Source organism: Canis lupus, chromosome 20, assembly GCF_011100685.1.
Source record: "Canis lupus familiaris isolate Mischka breed German Shepherd chromosome 20, alternate assembly UU_Cfam_GSD_1.0, whole genome shotgun sequence".
Lineage (NCBI taxonomy): Eukaryota > Metazoa > Chordata > Mammalia > Carnivora > Canidae > Canis > Canis lupus.
In genome coordinates, this window is record NC_049241.1 from 43,677,146 (window position 1) to 43,704,436 (window position 27,291).

A 27,291-nucleotide genomic window follows, 5' to 3' on the forward strand; every position below is an offset into this window, starting at 1 on the left:
CACTACAAATTAAGGCTCCCCCACCCCATCTCTGGGTTGGTCATTAAGCATTTAGTCACCCGCCTCTGATGTATCCTCATTGGAGATAAGACAACGCCCAGAGCTTAGGACCTGAGAATTGCTCTCAACGCTTCCTAACCCTGCTGCCTCTCAGCCATGAGCAACCAGGGCACGTTCTAACCACCTCTTATTCTTTCTCATTTGGGTCCTCCTCCCAAATAGGACTGTGCATCATCGAATCTGTGTTTGAGGGTGAAGGCTCAGCAACCCTGATGTCTGCCAACTACCCAGATGGCTTCCCGGAGGACGAGCTCATGACGTGGCAGTTTGTCATTCCCGCGCACCTGCGGGCCAGCGTCTCCTTCCTTCGCTTCAATGTCTCCAACTGCGAGAAGAAGGAGGAGCGGGTGGAGTACTACATCCCGGGCTCCACCACCAACCCCGAGGTGTTCAGGCTGCAGGACAAACAGCCCGGGAACATGGCTGGGAACTTCAACCTCTCTCTGCAGGGCTGTGACCAAGATGCCCAAAATCCGGGGATCCTCCGGCTGCAATTTCAAGTTTTGGTCCAACATCCACAGAACGAAAGCAGTAAGTGAGCCCCACCTTCTTTTCCCCTCCTCCTCCAGCTCTTTTCCTTCCTGGGTAGTCTGCTTGGTGTGAGGTTCCCTTCCTATTGCTCATCTATGGCTTCTGGAACACTTGGACTCTGGACCCTGTAAGAGTTTCAGGAAATGCATTGCCAGGCAATAAGACAGGCTCTTGGGTGAACGCCTGGCACGCTGCTCCATTTCAACACAGTGAGAAGCAAACGAGAACTTGCATTCAGGCTGTTGTTTCTAATGAAAGTGTTGGAAGGTCACTTTTTTTCCCCTTAGAGCACAAGCAGTGTGGGGGAGGGGCAGAGGAAGAGGAAGAGAGCATCTTCAGCAGGCCCCATGCACAGCAGAGAGCCTGACGTGGGGCTCCATCTCAGGACCCTGAGATCATGACCTGAGCCAAAATCAAGAGTCAGAGGTTAGCTCAACCTACTTAGCCACCCAGGTTCCCGGAAGATTACTTTCTAAATTACATATCTTAACCCTCAGTGTAAATCAGGATGGTCTCAGCACCATCAGTAGTGATAATGATCATGAACCCTGTTTAATTGGCTGAGTGCCCCATACCACGCACGCATACTCCGTGCCCAGCCCCGACCTAAGCATACCACTTAGCCTCGCTAATCCTTATGACAACCCTATAGGGGAGGCAGGAGTTATCCTCAATTACTGCTGAAAAACCAGGAGGTTCAGAGAGCTTATTGAACTAGCCCAACATCACATAGTTTGTCAGGAGCAGAGCAAGCTCAGAACCCAATGCCTGTGCTCTGGACCATTCTGAATCCCACGTGGGCTGTTGAGAATGAGGTTGCACATCACTCTACACACATTTTACAGAGATGCCATGAACCCAGAAAAGGTTGAGTCAGGGCCAGGGTTAGAAAGTGCCCAGCATGCAACATTGAAGGAGGCATCCGCTCTGAGGTGCTTGCTCTTCAGGAGGTGCTCACCGTCAAGATCATGTAATTGCAAAAAAAAGAGAAAAAAAAGATCATGTAAGTGCAAGGCCAGCTCCTGAGAGTAAGTGCCTCCTTAAACTTTGCTCCATGAGGAGTGGCGCGGGTCTTGAAATAAAAGGTACAAGATGGGGACACCTGAGTGGCTCAGTCGGTTAAGCGTCTGCCTTCAGCTCAGGTCATGATCCTGGGGTCCTAGGCATCGAGCCCCAAGTCAGGCTCTCTGCTCAGCGGGGAACCTACTTCTCCCTCTCCCTCTGCCCCTCCCCCTGCTCGTGCTCTCCCTCTCTCAAATAAATAAATAAAATCTTTAAAAAAAAAAAAAAAAGGTACAAGATGAGTTCAGAGTGACTGTTCCTGGGGCCCATCTGTAACCTGGAGTCTGCAAAGGAGCAAGTGTGTGACAAGTGGCTTGAACCTGTGACATGTGCTCAGGACAGGTTCTATCCCGAGGACTGATTCTCAGCCTTGTTTTGATTAGTATTTACCTCCAGGAAGCAGGTGCAGACCCAGGCAGAAAAATTAAATGGAAGAGTAATATTCATTTTAGTAGAGCTGATAAAACATCTGGAAAGCGACAGTGTGGGACCCGCCTGTGGGGTTGCCTGGCTGGCCTTGCCTCAGCAATTCCCTCTGGGTTTTTCCAGAAGCTGTAGCCCTGGCATAACCTGACCAAGATGCCTTTTGATTTACAGTAACCATGTAGAAGTAACTGTGTGTGTGTGCGGATGCGTGTGTGTGCCTGCTGACACATTTTTATGATTCCACTGTCACAATTTCATCATCGGAATGTTGAAAACAGCCACATAAGAATCTGGAGATGGTGTGGGTTTGAGGTTAGGAGACAGAGGGATCCGTTGATCATCTCAGCTATGGTGAGTGCTGCCGATTTATTGCATTTCCTGGAAGAAGAGCTGAGCTGATTTCCGCAACTAATCAAATTCTTAAACAGGCTTTAACCAGCATCCATCCAGAAGGGCATGGCTTTAGTTTCCAGATAAGTAAAGAGAGTTAACTGCAATGTAAAGCCATTTGGTGGTGTCACAGCTTCACATAAAGTGTAGGGTCTGCCCACGTGGATTTGAATCCTGGTTCCTCTACTTACCAAGTGATTGTGGGCAAGGCCCTTAACATTTGTGTGACTCGGTCCCTCGTCTTAAAATAGAGGATAGAAAAAAAAATAAAAATAAAAATAAAATAGAGGATAGGCCCACCCTCGTTAAGGGTGTTTTAAGGATGAAATAAGGTACACAGTGCCTGGCAGGTAGTAAGTACTCTTTGAGTGTTATCCTGCAGGGTTCTAGATCAGGGAAGAGACACAGGGGTGAAAAAGACACAGTGCTTGCCCTTAGAGATAGACTACAACCCAGTCACTTCCCAGGAGTTTCACTGGTATGCCATGGGTTCAAGGCAGGGTACACACAGCAGGCTGGTAGGAGTTTCAGGGAGAGACTCGTGGCAGAGCCTGGCGCTTTCCAACCTACCTGGGAGGCCCCGGAGGGTTGGTGCCCCTCATTGCCACTGGAAGGGGCTCTGTGTATTGTTTCTGCTCTTTCTGCCTTGGACATGAGAAAGAAGCAGCTGCAAGGAGTGCTTCCAGAGACTGAGTCCCTTGTGTAGGAGCCTCTGCCCTTCCTTCCCCCAAGAGTGTGAAGGCAAACCTGGGGCTGGTCTCCTGCTGTCCCTCCCTGAACCCAGGCCAGGGCCTCATGCCCCTCAGTTGTCCTCCTTTGCCCCCAGTGGGGGAAACGACTACCCAAACCAAAGCCACTACACCAAGAGTGCTCCTGTGGGGAGTTTGCATTCATCACATACCCTGTTGTATTTATCTGACTGCACATCTGTGTCCCACTAAACTCCTCCCAATCAGGAACCTGTTTTATTCTTCTATCTGCCTACACGCACCACAGTTTCTGGCACATTTCAGGCCCTTTGTAAATTCTTACCAAATCTCAAGAGGCAGCCTCTTGCCCAAAGTAGCTCAAGAACCAGATACCATCCAATGACATAGCCCATCAGAAGGGGCAAGATGGTTATGCTTCACTGGGGGCACCCGGGAGAGTGGCTGTTCCAGGAAGTCAGATGAGGGGAAGAGCTTGAGAAAGAAGAGCAGGAGACCTTCTCAAGCCTGGAGATTGATTATCATAGCAACTGTGCAAAGCCAACGCCTCAGCAAGGGCAGAGGCAGTCATCAGAGCCCCAGCAGCACCTATAGCCCTCATCATCCACAGCAGGACCTGACCATGCTGGGCCCACACTGCAAAAAAACAAACAAACAAACAAACAAAACAAAATATCAGATAGGCTCAAACTAGAGCCAGAGGAGCTCTAAGGCATGTCTTTCCATGGCTTGACCATAAATATTCTATGTTGGGATGGGTGATGGACAGTCTGCCCTGGGCCTGAGGAGTAACCCATCTGGCTTGCTGTGAGCATGTTTGTGAGCACTGACAGCTTCTGCTGCCCAAAGCACACAGCTCCACCAGAGCTCAAGCCATATTCATCTCTACCAAACAAATCTTGTTTTTCAGTGTTCCATTCTGCACTCTCTTTTTTATTTTTTATTTGTTGATGGTACAATACAGGTCTTGAATAACACAGGTCTAAACTGCACAGGTCTACTTATACAGACTTTTTTTATTTCAATAAATACAAATATAACATCGTAAAAGTATTTTCTCTTCCCTTTTGATTTTCTTTTTTTAATATTTTGTTTATTTATTTATCTATCTGACAGAAAGAGAGCACAAGCAGGGGGACGGGCAGAGGGAGAGGGAGAAGCAGGCCCCCCACAGAGCAGGGAGCCCAATGTGGGGCTCAATCCCAGGACCCTGGGATCATGACCTGAACCGAAGGCAAATGTTTAACTGACTGAACCACCCAGGATCCCCCCTCCTTATGATTTTCTTAATAACATTTTCTTTTCTCTAAATGACTTTATTGCAAGAATATAGTACATGGTACCTATGACATACAAAATATATGTTAATAGACTGTTTATGGTATTGATAAGGCTTCTGGTCAACAATAGTTAGTAGTTGGGATCCCTGGGTGGCTCAACGGTTTAGCACCTGCTTTCGGCCCGGGGCATGATCCTGGAGACCCGGGATTGAGTCCCACATCAGGCTCAGAGCCCACATCAGAGCCTACTTCTCCCTCTGCCTGTATCTCTGCCTTTCTCTTTCTCTCTCTCTGTGTCTCTCATGAATAAATAAATAAAATATTTAAAAAAAAAAACAATAGTAGTTAAATTTTGGGAGAGTCAAAAGTTACAGAGACATTTTCAACAGTGGGGCAGGAGGTCAGCACCCCTAACCCCACATCATTCAAGGGTCAACTGTACTACCGTGTCATACCTGGTGGTATTGCCACATCATTACCTGGAGTTTCATCTGACAGTCACATAGAGAGACAATGTCTCTGTTGTCTCCCGCAAACTGTTCCTCTTTTTATATCATTTCTGCAAGATTCAAGTGGCCCTGCTGATGCCGAATCCTACAAGTTAATAGTAGTCTCCCTAAGTACATGGTTCCCTTTAGCCAGAGCAGACCGCTAGCCTACTGCTTTACACATCCTCCTACCGCTGTTAGGAGGTATGTTCACTTGCTCTGAAAGCACCAAACAGACTAGTATCTTCAAAACCCAAGGGCTTCTGAGTTATCATGACTTATACAAGGTAGACGAACAGGAGTTTCCAGCTTGTTACACCATGTGTTTCAATGAGTCTCAACACCAGTCTGAGTAAATGCTGGCTGGGGAAGCAGTTGTGTTGCTTCTTCTTCAGCAAGACCTCCAACCCACCTGGAGCCTTTACCTCAAGGTTGACTTTGTTTTTGTCTTTTGTTGGATAACTCATGCTCTGTGGGACTTAAATTTATCCTGGCAGAATTGACACATATCGTAGCCCCTTATTCCCATGGAACACATTTTTATTTTAAAGTAAGGAATCTCGGGGCACCTCAGTGACTCAGTTGGTTGAGCCTCCGACTCTTGATTTAGGCTCAGGTCATGATCTCAGAATCGTGGGATTGAGCCCAGCATCAGGCTCTGCACTAGTGTGGAGCCTGCTTAAGATTCTCTCTCTCCCTCTCCCTTCTGCCCCTTCCTACCTTGCTCTCTCTCTCTCTCTCTCTCTAAAAAAAAAAAAAGAAAGAAAGAAAGAAATGAAGTAGAGAAATCTCTATCTACAGATTCCACAAAAATAGGGACTTTTTTGAAACTTCAGTCAATAAGCTAATCCCTGTGTCAATAAATATCAAATAGTGAAAGTTTGTCTTTTTTGCAGGGGGAGGTGTCTTCTCAAATCTCCAGCTCAAGGATTTATTATAAGAAGGAAACATCTGTAGTATTGTAGAAAGAATATGGGATTCTCTTGCAGTAGGAAACTATCCATTAGGTTCCTAGATTTGAGCAAATACGTGGAGCCTCTCCGAGGTCTCTTTCAGCCATAAACTGGTGACTGACACACCTACCCCTCCTTCTCCTGGTGTGAATAGGCTAAGGCAACTTATCAAAGCACAGAAGACCCTGAGTAAAATCTGTCTTATTTTTCCATAGATTTACAAATGTAAATAGTGACAATTCTATTTAAAGCACGCCACCTGTGACAGGTGAGGGCCACATAACTTCCCTCCTGCCCAGACTGCTGAAGCCACTTATGAACACATACCTTAGGCAGCATGGGAATTTACTGGGTCTACCCCTGCATCTCCCCTGAGAGCCAACCAAAATAAGTATGGAAAGAAGCCGCATCCAATGACTAATGAATGGGATGTGTCTACAGAACTGGAAAGCCAGACACATGTAGTGTGAACACAGAGGCCAGGGTCCTCCTGATGTTCCCCTCAATACAAGATCCATCTTGCACCAAAATCAGAATCATTTTCCTCGACAAACTCCACTCTCTGTTTTGGCTCAATTGCAGTACGTCTCATCACTGTCCCTTGATTATTCTACAGTGACCTTCAAAGTAAATATGAATCATAAAACCACAGTACCATTCCACACCTACCAGAATGGCTAAAATGAGGAAGGCTGGCAACACCAAATGTTGGCAAGAACATAGGGCACTGGAATCTGGACTTGCTGCTTGCAAGAGGGTAAAAGGACAAAATCACTTGGGAGAACAACCTGCCAGTTTCTCACAAACTTACACCTACCTATGACCCAGAAATTTCCCTCCTAGGTAATTACCCTAGAGAAATGAAACCATAGGTTTACTCAAAGATCTATAAAAGAATATATATACAGCAGTTTTATTCATAATCAGAAACAACCTAACTCTCCATCAATCTAGAAACAAACAAGTGTGGTATCTTTGTTCTATGGAATACCACTCAGTAATGACAAGGAAAAAGGGGCTTATATCCACAATAACATGGATGAGCCTGAAGTACATTTTCCTTTTTTTTTTTTAAGATCTTATTTATTTATTCATGAGAGGCACACGCAGAAAGAGAGGCAGAGACACAGGCAGAGGGAGGAGAAGCAGGCTCCATGCACGGATCCCAATGTGGGACTCGATCCTGAAAATCTGGGATTAGGCCCTGAGCCAAAGGCAGATGCTCAACCGCTGAGCCACCCAGGTGTCCCTAAGTACATTTTGAGGGGAAAAAGCCAGATAGAAGAGTACATACTGTATGATTCCATTTATAGGAAGTTCTAGAACAGGTGAAATCTACAAGATAGGAATCAAGAAGCCATGGCCTTTGGCGGGGCATGACTAGAAGTCAAACAGAATTGATTGGAAAGGAGCACAAAGGAACTTTCTGGTATAATAGGAATATTCTAGATCTTGCTTTGGGTGGTAGACACAATAGAAATATAAAGATGCCAAAGCTCATCAAACTGAACACATAAGATCTGTGTGTTTTATTATATAAATTACATGTCAAAGAAGTCAAGGGAAGCTATAGTCAGTGGTTAGTGGGTGTGAGAGTCAGACTACTTTGGGCCTCACTAGCAAACTATGTGACTTTGGACAAGTTGCTTAACCTTTCCAAGCTTTGACTTTGTAGTTTATAAAATTGGGATGATAAAAGCGGTATTACCTTAAACAAATCAAAACTTTGAACTTGCCAAAGGAAAGTCCATTTATGGTTGCATATCATCACTGGAGTACAGTGTTGGTCATAAAAACAGGCCCTCCATCAATATTTGAAGAAGTATCCTTGAATTAATGCAAGTCTAATAAATTTGGTGCATTTCTAATGCATATCAAGGAACTATTTTGCTCTCATCTTGAGATCAGATGGCTGTTGGTAGGTTTTTTCAGAGGGGGCATCAACCATATATGAGCTGCAAGATGCCAGGCCAGAGGTTCCCATGGCTTCTTGTCTCCTCTGCACAGTACCAGCCAGAAAAGAGGAAGCTGATGTCCACAGAGGCCACAAGTGTTGTAGAAACAGCACAGGGTTTTTAACCCAGAGGTTATGGGCTTGGGTCCTAGTCCCACCATCTCCCAGCCTTAGATTCCCTGTCAATCAAATGGAGTTGATGAAGCCTACTATGCTAGATTGAATATTTGTTCCAAAATCTTCACCACCCCTCCTGGGAGAGGATTAGCTTTGCTGCCCCCATTGGATACAGGGTTGGCCAAGTGAGTTTGCTTTGGCCAAGGAAGAAGAAGTGAGCATGCCCCTTCCAAGCAGAAGCTTCAGAACCCATCCTGTGATTCACCTTTCAAACTCTGCCTTGAGACTCGCATGTCACAGAGGCTTCTCCTTCAGCCTATATCTCAGAATTAAAAAGACATGCACCTGCAGTCAACCCACAATGGATATGTAAGATGAATGAAGAATAAATCTTTGTTATTCTCACCCTTCAGATCTGGGGACAATGTGTTACTGCAGCATAATTTAGCCTGAGCTGACTGACATGTTCCCTCTCAAGGATATCATGAGCATCAACAACTTATCACATCATGGACTCTCGACCATGTGCCACATATGCAGCTTATGGAGATCCACGAAGCTCCCTTTCTGGTGGGAAAAACAGACAAGTAATTGGAAAACGAAGACTTCCCAGTAAAGAGAGATTCACTTCCTTCTTGAAACACACCGTAATGGAATTTAAAGCATTTCTAAAAGCATAAATTCCAAGGGAAATGATGAATGTAAAGGCAACAATATTCTAGCATTTCTTGGCATGGGGTAGAGAGGGGTAACTGATTCAGCCAGCAGATCTAAAAGTGCAGAATCCAATCCCACAGTGGAAAACACCAAAAAGAAACTTTCAAAGGCCCAGGAATTAGCAGCAAGTCACCTCGAGAACCAGGGCTAAAAGTGAAAGAAGCCCTGCCAGCCCCAGACCCACCAAACAGCCCAGGAACACTCCTCCCCCAGGCAACAGAAGATAGGAGTTTCTTCCCTGGAGAAGGGAAGTTTTTGCACCAAAGATCCTGGTTGCATTGAAGGTAGAGGTGCTAGGTTGAACCCAGGGGGCTTGAATAAGGTTGATGTGCTGGCTATCAAGGCCCCATCCTGCTTCCTTCTTGAGAAGCCCTGAGAGTGTTTCCTCTACTTGGTGGATGGTGGGTTCTTCTCTGGAGGAATCCAACCAACCCAAAAGAAGAGACTTAAACATGCAGGTGTTACGGGTTCCACAGGAAGCTATCTGGTCAGACCACCCTCCAGAGAAGCTCGGTCAACAAGCAGAAGTATTCCAAATAGTGTGCGGTGCCCCACTCTTAGGCCCCTCTCCGGTAATGACCACATTACAGATTTGTTGTATTTCTCTCCAGATCTTGTTTCTCTTCATTTACATACATAAGTATATACACGTAGACATACTATTACTTTGGATGCAGAGATTTTTTTTTTTAAGTGGTTCTTTTTCTTAGGATTTTATTTACTTATTTATTTGACAGGGAGAGAGAGAGAGAGAACTAGCACAAGCAGTGGGGACCTGCAGTGGGAGAGGAAGAAGCAGGCTTCCCACCAAGCAGGGAGCCCGAAGTGGGGCTCGATCCCAGGAGCTGGGATCATGACCTGAGCCAAAGGCAGACACCCAACCAACTGAGCTACCCAGGCGCCCGATGCAGAGATTTTATAATTAAATGGTGTCACAGCCTACATATTATTGTACACTTGCTGTTCTAGTCAATCCTGCATCTTGGAAGTTCTTAGAGCAGAGTATATTTAGATCTCCCTCTTTCTTTCTAACTGCTAAATAATACTCCGTTCATGAATGTTCCACGGTGTATTTAACCCTTCCCGTGTTATGTGGTGTCTGGCTTTCCACAGTTCCACACCTGTGGTACAAACAAGGGTGCAGGGGTGGGGGCTTTCATCTTCATCCTCTACGCTGTGTTTTAATTTGCTTTTCTGTGATGACAAGTGATACTAAGAATTCTTTGTACTTTGAGTCTGTGAACATTTCAGTTTTCCTCTGAGAACTGCTCAATCCATCTGTCTTACAAATATTTTCTCCCGATGTGTCCCTTGTCCTTCAACATTTTGGAACTTCCTGTCAGTTATCTATATTTTCTTTCTTTCATAATTTGCACCCCATATTTGTAAGGATATTCTCTTTGCTGTGAAATACCAGTCTAATTTTATTCTTTTACTAAGGGGAGAAATAGTTCTAGGTGAGCCAGGAGTGGTTCATCTTTTTCTCGCTTGTTTGAAATATAGCATTTATTAGAGACTAAGTTATAATATCGGTGGATATTAATAATACCTATGAATCTTCTATCCCTGCGCTGATGCCACACTGCTGCTAATTACTACGGATAACAGGAGAATATTTAAATAAACAGTGGTGAATCTCACTTATTAACTATCCCGCAGCCACTAAATTACTGAATATTTTCAAAGACTTGTGAATATGAAAACTATATGGAAAAATAAGTAAACCTGTGTGAAGTAATAAAGCAAAAGCTGAGTATAAAACTTTATATATACCATACTTTGAAGCAGCTGAAAATATGCATGCATATGAACAAGGATTAAGATGAACTTGAATTCATTTTGGCCTGAATGAATTCAGGCCATTATTTTTCTTTCTAAATTTCTTCTAGGGGCCCCTGGGTGGCTCAGTCAGTTAAGCGTCTGCCTTCAGCTCAGGTCATGATCCCGGGGTCCTAGGATCAAGTCTCTCATCATGCTCCCTGCTCAGCGAGGAGTCTGCTTCTCCCTCTCCTTCTGCTTCTTCCCCAGCTTGTGCTGTCTCTCTCTCTCTTTCTCTTGCTCTCTCTCAAATAAATAAAATCTTTTGAATAAATAATAAATAAATTTATTTCTTCTAGATTCTTGTACATTCTCTTAATAATAAAACATGTTTCCAACACTCCCCAGCCACGAGACGTTTTGTGCTAATTTTTAGCCTTTCGTAGGGTGGCTTCTCATCCATACTTCAGACCTGTTTTCTCCTCGTGGTTTCAGATAAAATCTACCTGGTCGACTTGAGTAACGAGCAAGCCATGTCGCTTACCATCGAGCCACGGCCCATCAAGCTTAGCCGCAAGTTTGTCCCTGGCTGCTTTGTGTGTCTGGAGTCACGGACCTGTAGCACCAACCTCACCCTGACAGCCGGCTCCAAACACAAGATCTCTTTCCTTTGTGATAACCTGACTCGCCTGTGGATCAACGCCGAGAAAACCATAAGTACGTCCCCTTAGTTAGCACCGTCCTCCGGGGCCCATGGGCAAATCTCCCTGCCGCGCCTTATCTTCTTAATGGGGTCTGCTGAGTAGGTTGGAATAGTGCACCCTACAGTGCAGGGTGAGCAAGGGCAACCAAGCAGCGAATGGTGAGGTGGAGACGTCCCCCACTAGGACCAGAGCCTCAGCTGGAACGGGTGTCCTTCAGAAGTGCATTGCACTTCCAACTTCATGCTTGTGTCCTCTGCTTAGCCTTCCAGCATCTTTCATGAGATCCTGTCCTCTGTGTAACCGCCCCACCAACCCACCCCACCCCCGCTTCCATGTTCAATGAGCCCTTGTCTCCTCTTACATGAGATTGAGTCTTGAGGTCAAGACTGTGGCTTGTTTCATTTTTTTGTCCCTGTGTCCCCTGGTAGTGCTGGACATGTATTAATCATGAAATAAATGTTTGATGAATGGAGGGCAGCAAAACCCCTAGTCACCTCCCCACTGGGCCACCATGACCTCTGACATGGATGTTTAGAGTTTCTATAGATGTGGCAGCAGAGGCCACAAGACACAAGACAGCCAGCCATGCTAAGAAGTGACAGATATCTCCCCAACTCCATCCCTGCTCTGCCTGCTGCACAGAGCCACCTCCCCAGAGTCAGTCGGGGATGCTGGGAAGCAGGGTGGAGGAAAAACCTATGCCCTGCCCATACTTAGCATCTGAGACTCAGATACAGAGAAGAGAGGCTGACACACAGGAAGAGAACGTTTCAACCCTAAATACTCCCCAGAGGTTGGTCTGCCAGTTTAGGGCAGAATAAGAATGTGAGAGGGTGGGCCAGAGGGGCAGCTAGAAAAAGAGCATGGAGAGAAGGAGGCCAGGAGAATGGAGGACAGAGTGGGTGGGGAGAGACCAAAGGGAAAAGCCAGAAAGTCTAGGATGGTCTCTACAGCTGGGGAGGATGCACTCCCGCTCTCCTCCCTGCTGGTAGCACGAGCCCCTCTTTTCCAGGCTGCCTGGACCACCGGAACTGCCGGAGGAGGCCCTACTCCCTCCAAGTGCCTGTGGACATCCTCCAGCTGCCTGTGCAGCTGCACGACTTCTCCTGGAAGCTGCTGGTGCCCAAGGACAAGCTCAGCCTGGCACTGGTGCCTTCCCAGAAGCTGCAGCAGCACACACAAGAGAAGTTCTGCAACACGAGCTTCAGCTACCTGGTGGCCAGCGCCGTCCCCGGCCAGGATCTTTACTTCGGCTCCTTCTGCCCTGGAGGCTCCATCGAGCAGATCCAGGTGAAGCAGAACATCTCGGTGACCCTCCGCACCTTTGCCCCCAACTTCCAACAAGAGGTTTCCAGGCAGGGCCTGACCGTGTCCTTTATACCATACTTCAAAGGTAAGGAGGTCTCCCTCTCTCTCTCTCTCTCTCTCTCCCCATCTTCCTGCCCCTTTCTTGTTTGGGGCATCCATCTTATTTTGCTTTGTGATCGTCTTAATTAAGCTGTCAACTTGAAGAGTAGGGAGAGATGAGTGGGTTGGTCCTCTCACAAGATGGTGCATCCTCATCCCAACTCTTCCATTAACCTACTGTGGAAAAATCCCAGGAGTCAGAAATAAGACTCTGAAAGTGGGAGGTGACAGTTGGCAGCAGCAGAACAAATAATCAGGTTCAAGCCTTTTTTGGAAGCAGGCAGGGGCATACATGAGAGCTAACCAGATATTCCCGAATCTTGGATTTTTTAAGGTGGGAGCATAAAAATCCTTATGCAGGCATTTCTGTGAGTCCACTTTGACCATTCGGAAGGTGGTGTGGAGTGCACAGAGGAAGGCAGGTGGGGGAGAGATGGGTCTCCAGAGTGCCAGGGTCCTGTTCCCAGCAAAGAAACACAGCCCCTCCTGCCAAGCAAGTGTTTGATCTTCAGGGTGCTGGGCAGCCAATGGGATCTAAATCCTTTGCAACGGGAAGCTCTCTATGGTTGGTTTTCAAAGTCACAGTTGCCATTACAAGTTGCTCAAAGTCAGAGGCCACTTAAAAATTGACCAAGACTTTTATCTGAGGTTTACTTCAGATTTTGTTCCCAGAGGCCTTAGTGGGGAGGGAAGAATTCTTTGGCCATAAGATTAAGGTTAGTCCAGGCTGCCTGATATCTCTGCAGCTACCCAAAGAACTCCTCCTGGGGAGTCTTTGAAAACAAGACATACCTTCCTCAGTGTAGACTGTTGGAGTTGATCTCACCGGAAGGTCAGGTGACATGTTGGGGGTCTTTTGCTTTGCAATTCTGTTCTTCCCAGAACCGGAAGTGATTTAATCTCTGAAACAGAAACCAGTCCCTACCAGTCCCACTGTAGAGCAGAGCATCAGGTAGATGTTAGCTATGTCGAGGGCGTTTCTGAAAGGAAGCTTTCAGAAATAACCAGCGGTTTGGCAAACTAGCCTTGGGTTATTTTTTTTGGTTGGTTGGTTGGTTGGTTGGTTGATCGATTTTGTTCAAAAGACCTGAGCACTTAACCTGAGACTCTCACCTTGTGCTGACCAACAATTACTAGCCACGTGTGGCAATTTATGTTTAAATTAATAACAAAATTAAAAATGTAGCTCCTCTGTCAAGCACATTTTGGGTCTTCTACAGACACACATGGCAGTGGCTACTTGCTTGGACAGCATGAATTGGGGTACCCAGGAGATAACGCGGGTTTGGTTTCAGACCACTGCAATAAAGCAAGTGAAATGAGTTTTTTGGTTTCTTGGTGCATATAAAAGTTATATTTACACCATATGGTAGCTTAGTAAGTGTACAATAGCACTGTGTTAAAAAAAACAGTATACATACCTTAATTTAAAAATTCTTTATTGCCAAGGTGCATGGCTCACTCAGTTGGCAAGAACATGCAACTCTTGACTGCAGGGTTCTAAGGTCAAGCCCCACATTGGGTGTAGAGATTACTTAAAACTAAAATCTTCATAAGCAAAAAAAAAAACAAAAAAACAAAAAAATTCATTGCTAAAAAATGCTCACCATCATTTGAGCTTTCTGTGAGTTGCAATCACTGATCACAGATCACCATAGCAAATATAATAATAAAAAAGTTTGAAATGTTGCAAGAATCACCAAGATGTGGCACAGAGTCAAAGAGTGGCAAATGCTATTGGGAAAAAAATGGCGCCACAGATTTGCCCAACACAGGGTTGCCACAAACCTTCAATTTGTAAAAAACAAAAATAAAAAAAGCGGAATCCACAAAGCATAATAAGAGGAGGTGAACCTGTGAAGAACTTCTGTGTCATTGCAAAAAAACTCTGTTGAACAGTGCTCATCTAGGCAGGTTGACATCCATTTTGATTCAGTGAAATATCTTGTGTGGATTCCCTCCCCTGTTTCTGCAGAGGAAGGTGTTTTCACGGTGACCCCAGATACAAAAAGCAAGGTCTACCTGAGGAGCCCTAACTGGGACCGGGGCCTGCCATCCCTTACCTCGGTGTCTTGGAACATCAGTGTGCCCAGCAACCAGGTGGCTTGCTTGACCTTCCTAAAGGAGAGGACGGGCGTTGTCTGCCAGACAGGGCGTGCCTTCATGATCATCCAGGAGCAGCGGAGCAAAGCTGAGGAGATCTTCAGCCTGGAAGACGAGGTGCTCCCCAAGCCAAGCTTCCACCACCACAGCTTCTGGGTCAACATCTCCAACTGCAGCCCTGTGAGTGGCAAGCAGCTGGACCTGTTTTTCTGGGTGTTGCTTACCCCAAGGACTGTAGGTAAGGGCCTGCAAAGTCTTGTGGGGGTGGGGGTGGACCACAAATTGGCAGCCGGAGGGTAGGGCGCAAGCCTGGGGGGCAAGTCAGAAAACATGGGTTTGAGTCCTGGCTGGCAGGTCAGCTTTTGCAACGGATAATGCTGCAAAACAAACCACCCCAGAACTTAGTGGCTTAAAGACAGCTATTTGTTATTGCTTACATGTTGGCTGGGCAATTCTGGTGTAAGTTGGGCTTATCTGGGTTCACTCATTCATGAACCTGTGGACAGCTGCAGGTGGCTAGAGGACTCTGCTGCTCTTGGCCACACACACTCACTAGGTTCCTTGGCTCTCCTTCCCACGGTCCCTTACACTCCAGCCTGGACTTTGTTCTCATGGCAGAAGCAGAGAGATCCAAGAGAGTCTGGAGGAAGCATGTAAGGTCTCTTGATGCTTGGGTTAGGAACTCACACACCAGCCCTTCTACAGGTCTTCTTTGGGCCTGCCCAAAGTCAAGGGATGGACAATAGGCTCCACCTGTTGGTGGGAGAAGCTGCAGAGTCATGTAGTAAAAGACGTGATTCAGGGAGTGGGGAGAACTAGGGAAGTTTTATAGTCCATCTATCACTGTCATTTACTATTAATCTCTCTCTAGTGTAGGGGAAGGCTCTCAAAACTCCTTTAACCTTCCTCATTTTATTTATTTATTTTTTTTTTTTTTTTTAACCTTCCTCATTTTAGAGGGTAGATAGATGATAATAACTACTTCGTAGAAGTATCATTGGGAATTCAAGTGCTGGAGATTCAAATGTGGGGACCTGAAAAGTGTGACAAAGATACTTGGTGCTAGCATTTTTTAAAGATTTTATGTATTTATTTTAGAGAGTGTGTGCATGTACAAGCAGGGGAAGGGAGCAGAGGGAAAGAGAGAGAATGCAGAGCCTGATGCAGGGCTCAATCTCATGACCCTGAGATCAAGACCTGAGCTGAAATCAAGAGTCAGACACTTAAGTGCACCCCCTGGCACTGGCATTTTTTATTCAGTCCAGTGAAACATGGGAATCCATGTAATGCCCTTGATGACAGGCCTTATGCTCAAAGTTGCAGGATCTGCTCAAGAGTCTCCAATGAGGAAATGCATGTGTGACAGGGCAGTCGTGGTGGGGCCACATTTGCCTTTATTCCAAGGTAGTCACAGAGCACCACACAGTGTTGGAACCAGAGGGACCATGGAGGACGTTCCTCCTGGCCCTTTCTCTTTGTGGCACTCAGAGAGACGAACAACTGGTTAGCAGCAAGAGAATTGAGAAGTGAGAAGCTCTCCCAAACTCAGGTTAGCTCCTGAGTTTTCTGACTCTCTTACATTCATTTTCTGTCATTTATTTCTATTTCCTTTTTTTTAAAGTTTATTTGTTTATTTAAGCAATCCCTACACCCAGTGTGGGGCTCGAACTCATGACCCTGAGATCAAGAGCTGGACACTCTTCTGACTGAGCCAACTAGATGCCCCACTTCTTTCTATTTCTATTTCTCTCTTAATTTCTCCTTTCATTTTCTTGAACAGGCATCTAAATCTCTGTTTGGTGCAGGGCTCTCTCTCTATCTCCTTTACAACTGTAGGAAAAGGACAGCACAGATGAAACCACCCTGTCCTTAATGCCCTCACTTCTGACTTTTGCTACCCTTCTCACCCAGTTAGACTGTGACACCTGGGTGGACACACCTGGGGGGTAGGCCTAGAGTAGCCTTTGAAGGGGATCTAGTAGGGCACCCTGATTTGTTTTAGTTATCTGTACTGCATAACAAACAGTCCCAAGATTCAGTAGCTTATACAATAACCATTTTGTTTGCTCACAATTCCGTGGGTCAGGAATTTAGGCAGGATACAGGAGCATGGCTCTTATCTGCTCTTAGATATCAGGAGCTGCCACCAGATACCTTGAACAGTGAGAGGGTAGCTGGGATGGTTCACCTGGGGACAGACACCTACAGCCTTGGTATTTTCAGCTGGCTTCCTTAGTTTGTTTTCCTCATGGAGTCTCCGCGTGGTTGGCTTGGGCTTCCTCCCAGCATGGCAGCCTCAGCATAGTCAGACTTCTTACGTGGTGACTGACTGGCTGTCCCAAAGACAGAAAGTGCAAGAAGTTCCCAGGCCTCTAAAAGGCCCCAGAACCAGCAAGTCAAGAAGAGTCAAGAAGAAGGGAAATAGACTCCTCTTACTGTGAAGAGCAGCGTGTGTGTACTGGGAGGGTGGGGAGGGATGCTGGCCATCTCTGTAGACTGTCTACCCTGGTTCATCATTGGCCTGACCACCCCCATGCCTCCTCATCCCTCTCCCTCGTGTCTTTGCTCACAGACCTGACTGTCGTCATCATCGCGGTTGTGGGAGGTGGCGCCTTACTGCTGTTTGCCCTCGGATTCATCATTTGCTTTGTGAAAAAGAAGTAGGTGGAATTTCTCAAACTGTCTTCAGCTGATCTGACGCCTCCTTAGATCATACAGACCAGAGCTGTCATTAATTACTGACTTCTTTTCTGGCTTCCCATTCCTCTCCCAAGGATCGGTGTTAAATAATATTGCCAGATGTGAGTTATACTTGGAGGGGGGTGGGGACCGAAGACTTGGTGGGTGACATTTTAGCCTGAAGCTTTTACACAGCTGTCTCAGCCCAAGTCCCCTGGGAATCATTTACTGTCTGCTCATCAGACGGTGGTCATGATGGGGATGATCTCAGCAGGAAAATGCTCAATCAGCCCTGCCAGACCAGGCCGCTGAGCCTATGTCCTCTGTCGCTTTGAGAGTGAACGCATGCGGCCCCAGGTTGTTCTCCTCCGGTTTCTTAAACATTTTTGTGCTTGTGTATTGGACTCCAGACAAGCACCAAAAAGCTAGCCTTGTGGGCGAGAGGAAGAAAGACCCAGTTACCTGACTCATCTCACCTTCCACCCCCTCAGGATGACAGCTGCTGTTTTATGAAAGCAAAGTGTTGACCTTTTGAGATAGAATATGTGCTGCTACCAGATTTTATCAATTCTGCGCATATTTCTGATTAAAGCCGTGAGGGAGAGGGAAATTGCTTTCCTTTGCACGATTCAACCTTGCAACAAGACAAAGAGAATTTCTTTTTATTAACTGGGGCCATGAGCAAACAACTGAAAGTCCTGATCAACAGTGAGACTGTCTAGAAATGTCTCCACTAATGAGGAAGGGGCTGCCCATGGCAGATCCAGGGAAAAGTCTCTTCTCCATGAAATGGGATTGTATAGATACCACACAGGGTGTGGAGGGGGGAAGGACTCCTTTCAACAAATTATCATTGTATGGTTTCTCTGGGAAACTTTCTTGTCTGGGGTGCAGTCTATACCGTCTGAATCAGAAAGCCCGGTTAACATCGGGCTCGTTTCCTCATCAGGAGGGAACCAGACAAGGGGAGGGTCCAGCTCTTGCCTCCATCTCTAAACTGCCCCGTTCCTGGCAGGAGAATCCTTAGCCCTCCCCAACCTTGCTGTGGGGCCATAGTTGACAGGTTTGCTGCCAAGTTGTAGGAGGGTGGATGGGTTCTGCAGTGAGAATGGAGGACTCGTTCATTAAGCAAGGTGTTTCTGAGCGCCTCCTAGGCCCTAGGAACCATGCACAGTGCTGGGAATATAATGGTGAGCAGGACACAGTCTCTCCTCCCACTGCCCAGGGCAGGCAGAGGGACGAAAGAGGAAGGCAAATGAAGGACCGGCTTCAGAACCCCCTGAGAAGAACATTGATGGAGACAATCACAGCTCTGTGGAGCTCAAAGGAGGGGCATCCATCTCAGGGCTTCAGGCAGGAGCCTTTGGAACCCATCATCCCAGCCAGAGACTCGGAGTTACAAGCTAAATGTACTAGATTATTTTTATTTCAGAAAAGGACAGGGAGCCTGTCTACAATTAGTGAGCCGTCAGCCTGTGCATTATATGGTCCATTATGTTAATTGAGCTAATGTCCTCCATTTGAATCACCAGTCAGCTAAAAAGCCAGTGTCCCCTGTTTTTGGCTCTTGGAGATGGAGGATGGAGCTTTGTTTTCAGTGCCAGAGAGTGCTAATGCCCATCCACACCCAAGTACCAAAGAACATTACAAACCAAAGGTTAATGGTGTTATTGAGGAACTCTGGCATCCCAGCCTGAACGTTATCTTCTTTTGAGCTCTGTCCCCTTATGCAGGCTGTTACCCTCATACAGCCTCCTGCTGAAGGGACTAGATCCCTCTGCTAATACTGAGTTTCACTGTCCCCGACCCCAGCTAAAGACTAAGATACCCTGAGTCTTCTTCTGTTGTGTCATTTAGAATCCAGATGGCCAGCACTTCTACCCATGCAAAAGAGGGATGATGAAGCATTAGCTACGGAAGATCCACGTCATAGAGGGTTAGCAGGGGCACGACACAACCACACCCGATGTGGTCGGGCTGGGGCACCACCCTTTCTCATGGGAAAGAGGGGCTGGTTGTCAGCTCTTTCCACCCCTGCAAATCCAAGTGCAGACAGTGTTAAACATGCCCTCTCTAAACCACTCTCTGCTCCCTGTTTCCACTGTGAAGACTGGAGACAGAAGCTGGTCCCTTCTAAATGCTCCCGAAGGACAGTAGTTTCAGTTTCAAGGGCTAAGGGATTTGAGGGACTTGGGAGAGATGTGCGAGAACCCCTGAAGGACCTGAGTTCCAGTAGGGATATGCCAATGGAGCACAGCGAAGATCATCCTGTCCTTTCTGACTCTGACTTGTTCTCCTTCTCTCAGTAGGAAAAAGAAGAAAACCAAAGGCCCACCAGTAGGCATCTACAATGGCAACGTCAACACCCAGTTGCCAATGCAGTCAAAGAAGTTTCCGAAAGGACGAAAGGACAGTGAGTCCCACGTGTACGCAGTCATTGATGACACCATGGTGTATGGGCATCTGCTACAGGATTCCAACGGCTCCTTCCTACAGCCGGAGGTGGACACCTACCGGCCCTTCCAGGGCCCCACGGGGGACTGCCCTCCCTCTCCACCCGCCATATGCTCCAGGGCCCCAACTGTAAAGTTGGCCACAGATGAGCCACCCCTTGGCATCCCTGCCGAGTCTGAGAGCGAACCCTACACCTTTTCCCACCCCAACAACAGGGACACAGACATTCCATTGCTGGACACCCATGAGCCAGAGGAGCCTACAGAGTAACTTGGACCCATCCCAAAGACTTTGCCTAAAGCTCAGCACTGAGACACCCATTAGGGGTCTCGAGCAGAAATCCTAAAGAGGAATTAAATGGAAGGAACAGCAGGAGGTTTTTCAGGACACCACCAACCTCTCTGATTTCCAAGTGGATTCTGAGTCCAAGTGGATTCATTTCAATGATGAGATGTTGAAAGTGATGAATTCCGATCTGGATACAATCATCACAGTTCATGTCCTTCTAAACTCAGGTTGGGTTGTAAACCAGCCCGTAATGAGAGGGGAGAGCTGTGAGTCACCACGGTTGCAACAAGCCCTGGATTTGGATTTGGATTTGGACCTCTTCGGGGCAACAATTCCAATCCCTTGGAGCTCATGCAAGGTCCCTGCTCCTGCTGGAGCCCCTGGATGAAAATGACAATGTGCCTTATTATTTTATTATTATTATTTATTTGGTGGTCCTATATATATAAGAAGTCAAATTTACAACCATATAGCTCTTTTTACCTGACATAGTAACAACTCACGCTAACTGGTTGGATGGCTGGGTTTTGACTTCTGTCGACCACCAGATAAACATGTGCCTGTCCCCTAGAAGGTGGGAATAATTTGCAATCTGTCTAGCCAAAACAGGGTGTGTATGTTTGAGGGCATTGATAAGAGACTTCCCAGTTATCTTGCTCTGCGTGCGTGTGGTCATCCCACTGCATACGTTCATCTTCAGTCCTAGAAGTAAGAAAAATTTCCTTGCATTGCCATGTGCGTGGCTGTCCCTGCTCCAGCAATACTTTGGCATTTAAACAGAAAATTAGAGAGTATTTTCAACCTCTAAAACTGTTTAAAAATATAGGCCACTATATTAGTTCCCTCTTCCTACTGTAACCAATTACCTCAAACTTGGTGGCTTAAAACAAGATAGATTGCTTATCTTATGGTTCTGGAGACCAGAAGGGCAAAATGGGTCTCAGTGGGCTAAAATCAGGGTATCAGCAGAGCTACACTCCTTCTAGAGGCTCTAGGGGGAGAATTGGCTTCCTTGCCTTTTCAAGGTTTTAGGGTCTGCTCCTTGCGTCTGATGGCTGGTCATACTGTGGCACTTGCACCCACGATGACACTGTGACACTGATTCTCCTTCCTTCTTTCCTGTACATGGACCTTTCATTTATAAAGCCCACCCACCCAGATAATCCAGGATAATCTCCCCATCACAAGATCTTTAATTTCATCCCACTGAAAAAGTCCCTTGTGCCAAGGAAGGTAACATATCCTCAGGTTCTGGGGAATTAGGACATGGACGTCTTTGGGGACCCATTACTCCACCTATCACACCTTCCTGCCACTGCAGGAGAGACTAGGAAATAACCCAGGCCACAAGGTGTGTTTTGTTTGGCCTGCAGAATCTTTTTGATGAAGTAGTTACTAACATGTAAAATTATACAGTTTTTGCATAAAAATCCAGACCAGGAGATCTGGCCGTTGCTGGGGCTCACACTGTTCCCTAGCAGCAGCCAGTGGGGCACCTGGTTCCCCAGTTCACCCCAGTCCCCACCACTCCCTCTTGTCTCCCTCACTGATGCTGAGTATCTGACTACTGACGAGTGTCCCCCCACACACACAAAGGTCGCTTTGTTCATAGTGAAATGGAAAGTTTGGGACCCATGTCTTGTGTCAAAGGAGAAGACTGGCCTTGGGGCTGGTGTGTATTGTAGGAGAGTTGTTTTCTCCCGCACAGCCCGCATCCCTCATTTACACTAATGACCGGCCCAGCTCCCAGGAGCATTTGCCTCTGTGGCCCCTGCTCTCATCTGGAGGGAGAGGGATTGTGTTCCGGCTTGCTGACACGGTCCAAAGGTCAATGTTTCTGCGGCCAAGCCTCCTTTAAAAAATAAGTGTGCTTCATTGTGTTCAGTGAATTCACCTCGGAAATGCACCGCCTAGACTTGTTCACGTGCTACTTTGCCTCCACAAAAAGGAGTTTTGCAATCTCCTAAATGGTGTGTATTCCAAGGCCTCTAAGACTCTTTCCAGAAGGAAGAGTCTGCTGTTTGGGTGATAGGCTGGGTGCTGCCCTGGGCACCTTTCCCTTTTAAAAGGCAGGCTCCTGGGCAGCCAGAGTGCCTCAGCGGTTTAGCGCCGCCTTCGGCCCAGGGCCTGATCCTGGAGACCCAGGATCGAGTCCTGCCTCTGGCTCCCTGCATGGAGCCTGCTTCTCCCTCTGCCTGTGTCTCTGCCTCTCTCTCCCTCTGTCTCTCATGAATAAATAAATAAAATCTTTAAAAAAATAAATAAAATAAAATAAAATAAAATAAAATAAAATGCGGGCTCCTGCCCAGTTACCCTTGTTGGCCTCTTGGCCTGAGGTGCTGGCAACACCCCCATGAAAGGCCAGAGGAGGGCTGGGGCGTCCTCTCCTCAACTGAAATTGTATTGTTACTTAAAATCCCCCCTGGAGCCCTGGCCTCCTCTCTGTGCCTTCTCTGACCTCCTGGGCTCTTCCGAAGCTCCCTCAGCCTGTGGTCTGCATCCCGCTGCCCCACGTGGCCGGCCACCTGTGGCCTGGCTGTGGTCACACGCACCACCTTTACGTACAGGGGTGCCATGGGCCCAGGTTCTTTTAACTGTTAGCTCAAAACTCTAGGCCCAGTTACTGTCATCTTAAGATCTCAGGAGAATTTAATATTTTTGGAGGTGCCAACCCGACATACGCCTGGCTCTTTCTCTAAAGCCCAGACCCCACTTAGGTAAAATATTTCAGGGCCCCTGGAAACCACTTGGACACACCTGCTGATGCCTACTGTGTGCCGGCACCAGGTCTGCGGACGCCTGGGTGGCCTCCACGGCCATCCGCAATGCTTGTGTGGAAGCCGGTGGAAGCCCGGCTGCTACAAGCCCGGGTTCTAATGCCGCAGTCATTTTGTGCAGGAGAGCAACGTCTCAGGAAGAGTGGGGAGTGGAAACACAAGTCCTTGGGGATGCAACCTTGGTCAAGGTTAGAGGACTGGTTTGTGTGGATCTGCAGTGCTTCACTGGGAATAATTTATTTCATTGTAGATACTTTTTAGGTACCATTTTATTCATTTCCTACACTTTTTTAAATAAACAAATGTACAAAAAAGAAAAATGGGCATCGCATTGTTTAAATGCTTCCGCTCTTTGTCCCCTAGTTCGGCTGAGGCCCTGATTCCCCAGTTTATTGTGGCAGGTTCAGCAGGGAATCAGCAGACATTGTCTTGACAGTGTGTTTATGGTACAAGATGCCAGGCTTTGGGCTGCCAGTGGGTAACTGAGAGGTCAGAGCCTGTTCTGTTCTCTGTTGAGACACCATTGGCCTCTGTGTGTGATGACTCCCGGTACCCCCCTAAAGATCTTGGGCCATCCTTGCCATTGACTGAAATTGAGCCCTAAGCCACATGTGGGTCACCAACCACCAGAACAGAAGCAAAAGGGAAGCTGGTGAGAGAAGAAAGCTCCAATAGGCCCCCCACCATTCACCTTACCCAAGTGCACCAAGGAGATAGGATGTTGCTGCATAACAAACCACCCAAACTTAAGTAACTTAAGAACAACCTTTATTTTGCTCACATATCTAGCAGAACTCATCAGGAATGGCTTACTTCTGCTTTGGGTGGCCTCTCTGGGCAGCTCAACTGGAATCTACTTTCAAGATGGTGGCATCACACAGCTGTGGAGTCAGTACCAGCTGCCAGCCAGGAGTTTTGATTCCTCTTCCCTTGGACTACAGGACTTTGGGGGCTTTTACACAACACGGTGGCTGTGTTCCAAGAGCGAGTATTCTCAGAGCAGAGAGTCGGAGCTGCCAGTGTCTGGAGACGTGGGCCTGGAAGCCAGCATGGCATCACTTCCATTCTAGTCTCCGGGCACATCCATCACTGAGCCTGCCCACACTTAAGGGGAGGAAGCAAAGACCCCAAGTCTCGGTGGGAGAGGAGTCAAAGAGTTCACAGCCATCTGCTACTCGCGGGGGGATAAGAGCCAAGTGTCCAAGCCCCTAGACAGCACTAACCAACACCTGTTTTTTTTCTTTTTCTTTTTTTAAAAAGATTTTATTTATTTATTTATTCATGAGAGACACAGAGAGAGAGAGAGAGGCAGAGACACAGGTAGAGGGAGAAGCAGGCTCCATGGAGGGAGTCTGATGTGGGACTCGATCCTGGGTCTCCAGGATCAGGCCCTGGGCTGAAGGCGGCGCTAAACCACTGAGCCACCTGGGCTGTCCCTGTTTTTTTTTCTTGATCACCATGTTCACATCTAGGCCACATCCCACCTCTCTGCCCTTTGTCCTGGATTTTGTTCTTGGACTTCAAGAATCAGTCTTTGGGCTTCTGGTTTTTTCTCTCAGGGATTCTTAGGGTTCTTCTCTTTTTTTAAGATTTTATTTGAGAGAGAGAAAGAGAGCATGAGCAGGTTGTGGGGTTGGGGGGAGCAGGTAGAGAGAGGGAGAAAGAGAAGCAGGCTACCCACCAAGCAGGGAGCTCAATGTAGGGCTCTATCCGAGGACCATAGGATCACAACCTGAGCTAAAGCAGACACTTAACCGACTGAGCCACCCAGACACCTTGCCCCTTGGGGGCTCTAACCGTGTCCTCTATTCTATGATGAGAGTGTCCCAAATGCTAGCTGATACCTCCCTGGGTGCCAGGCCCACATTTTCAGCAGCCTGATAGATTCATATGTCCCCATATGCCCCAAACCTGATTGCTCCAGAGGCAAATGCATTGTTTCCTCATCCCCTTGCCCTAAACCTTTACTAGGAGTTGGCTTCCTGACTCTGCCCCTACCTAGCTGGGTGGTCTTGACTTGCGTTCTGTTTTGCAAATGTCTGCTCAAGAGTAAATCTTCCAAGATCACTTCCATCTCTAAAATGCTTTGACTCGGGCAGCCCGGGTGGCTCAGTGGTTGAGCGCCTGCCTTCCACCCAAGGCGTGATCCTGGAGTCCCGGGACCGAGTCCCACATCAGGCTCCCTGCATGGAGCCTGCTCCTCCCTCTGCCTGTGTCTCTGCCTCTCTCTCCCTCTCTGTCTCTCAAGAATAAATAAATAAAATCTTTAAAAAAATAAAAATAAAAATAAAATGCTTTGACTCTTCCAGTCTCCCAGGCCCGGATATTGGTGGCCCGGACTTTAGTTCATCCCTGTCACTCACCCAGATTGCTTTAGATGCTTCTCTTCCTCTACCTTCCCATTCCCTCCCACCATACTTTTGTCATCATGTGACTGCCCTGCTCTCATACCTGTGCCTGCATATTTGCCCCTCAGAAGAAAATCCTTGATCTGCTGAGGAGATCCCTCCTGGTCCTCTTCACCTCTCCAGATCTCTCCCTCCATTCAACCCATGACCTCAGAGATCTGTCCCAATGGCACTCAAATGGCATCATGGGCACTCCTGCCCAATTATTTACTCATGTCGCTGTTCCCAGAAGACTCTGCCAGAAGCTGTGCTTCCCACCTCCTTTCCTGTGGAGACCGTACTGGCACTTCAGAGTCTACCACAGTACCCACTTCCTCCAAGAAGACCTCCAGGCCTATCAAGTTCTCCTCAATGGCCATAGTCCTTAGGATGCCTAATAATCAGTACTGAGGTACATTAGTATCATTAGTTGGAAGTTTATACTTGCACGTGTTTTGCTTAGCATGGATGTCCTTGTCTCAGAGTAGGAGTTCATGTTTCCTACTTGGCTCATCCTCCCCGCGTTCCCCAGCACAGCAGGTGCCTAGCAGTAACATCTGTTATGTTCATTGTCAGGATAGAGACATATTGTACTTCAGCGGTGTCACCAGGCAGGTATCCTACTTGAGACGGCCAGATGGAGGGAAGGAATTCAATGCCAGGCAAATTCCTTATGCTGGAAGCTCTCAAGCTTCTCTCATGGCAGCCTCTGATGATTCCAGCAGCGATGTTCCATCTCCAGTTTACTGGTGAGCAAAGGAGACCCAGTAAGATGGAGTTACTCGCCCAAGGACACAAACACACAAGAGGCAGGACAGCAGATGTACAGCCTTTGTACCATGCTCTGCTGCTCAGTTCCGCCCAGGAGGACAACTCCTGGGATCCAGGATGAGGTAAGGGGCCGCCAAAGTGGTCCAGGTCTCCCCCACCCCACTCCCATCTTTTTTCCTTCCTCCAGGAGGCCATGAACTTTGATAGAAGAAGCTTCAGGGACACTGAACCCACCCATAGGCCCCCTCTGGACTTTGTGTTGGCAGCTCCTCCCCAGGTCAGGGATGCCTAGGAATCTGGTGTTAGAGCCACAGAGCAAAAGCACCTGTAGCCCTCCCGGCCCTGCCAAATCCAGCTCCCCCCACACTCAGCCCTGCTCTCAGCCACACCTCTGATGGATTCCTGCTCTCAACAGGAGAGGGGAGTCACACTTCACACCTGCGTGATTTCCAAGATCACTGCCAGGATATGCCACGCACCCTCAGCCCAAGTTCTACTCCAGAGGTAAGCAAATAATTCCTTACCCCAGGGCTCACTGTTCTCTGTTTGGGGATTTAGAGGGCTGCTTCTTGGCTTTAAAGGTACTTATGAGAAAACAGAAGAACACGGAACTCAGTCTAACCCCCCAAATCCCACCTTTCCTCTGGCCTTTTGAGATCCTCTTGCCAATCCATGAGCTACAGGGCTGAGCCTATATGGCCTCTTGGCCAGCGTTTGATGCAGGTAATTACCAGGAGCTACACTATGGTCATTTCAGACCCAGACAACAAACAGGCCTAGAAAAAGATTTGCTGTAAACTGGTCTAAGGACATGGAAAGAGGGAAGACCCAGAACAGATGACAGGAAAGATCTCCCTCCCCAGCCTTCAGTCCAGGCCAGCCCAACAGCAGCAGCGAACACTCCGGTCTTGGCTCAGTCCCGTCTCTATTACTGTTTCCAACACTTGGACCACCCAGCAGCCCTTCACAAACCCTAGAGACAGCTGTGTGTGCCACCTTGCAGTCACACGGGCCACGCACTCAGGAGGGCCCACACATAGCTCAGTGCTCCTCTGTTGCCAGTTGGAAATTCTTGATTTCAAACAAGGGGCCTCGCATTTTGATTTACCCTGCAAACGATGTAACCACCTCTGGCTGGAGTTCAGGGCTGTTAGCACCCCTCATCTCAGAGGATGAAGCTGGCTTGGAGAGATTCAGGAACTCATTAGGGGCCCGCAGCTAAGTGCGCAGGAGAACCAAGCTATGAGTCCTCGGGAGACTCGAGCTCTACCCCACTTT

The 27,291-nt window shown here is 47.5% G+C and overlaps 1 protein-coding gene across 1 annotated transcript in view; it reads left to right on the forward strand.

Annotated features, from left to right (window-relative positions):
* The window catches only part of CDCP1 (CUB domain containing protein 1), a 54,768-nt gene extending 34,708 nt beyond the window's left edge, over nt 1-20,060 (forward strand). The window contains exons 4-9 of the mRNA XM_038566690.1: nt 223-591; nt 10,939-11,160; nt 12,160-12,540; nt 14,530-14,895; nt 17,230-17,317; nt 19,646-20,060. Coding sequence (XP_038422618.1) covers nt 223-591; nt 10,939-11,160; nt 12,160-12,540; nt 14,530-14,895; nt 17,230-17,317; nt 19,646-20,060 — 1,841 coding nt within the window. The remainder of the gene's footprint in view (nt 1-222; nt 592-10,938; nt 11,161-12,159; nt 12,541-14,529; nt 14,896-17,229; nt 17,318-19,645) is intronic.
* The last annotated feature ends 7,231 nt before the right edge of the window (nt 20,061-27,291 follow it).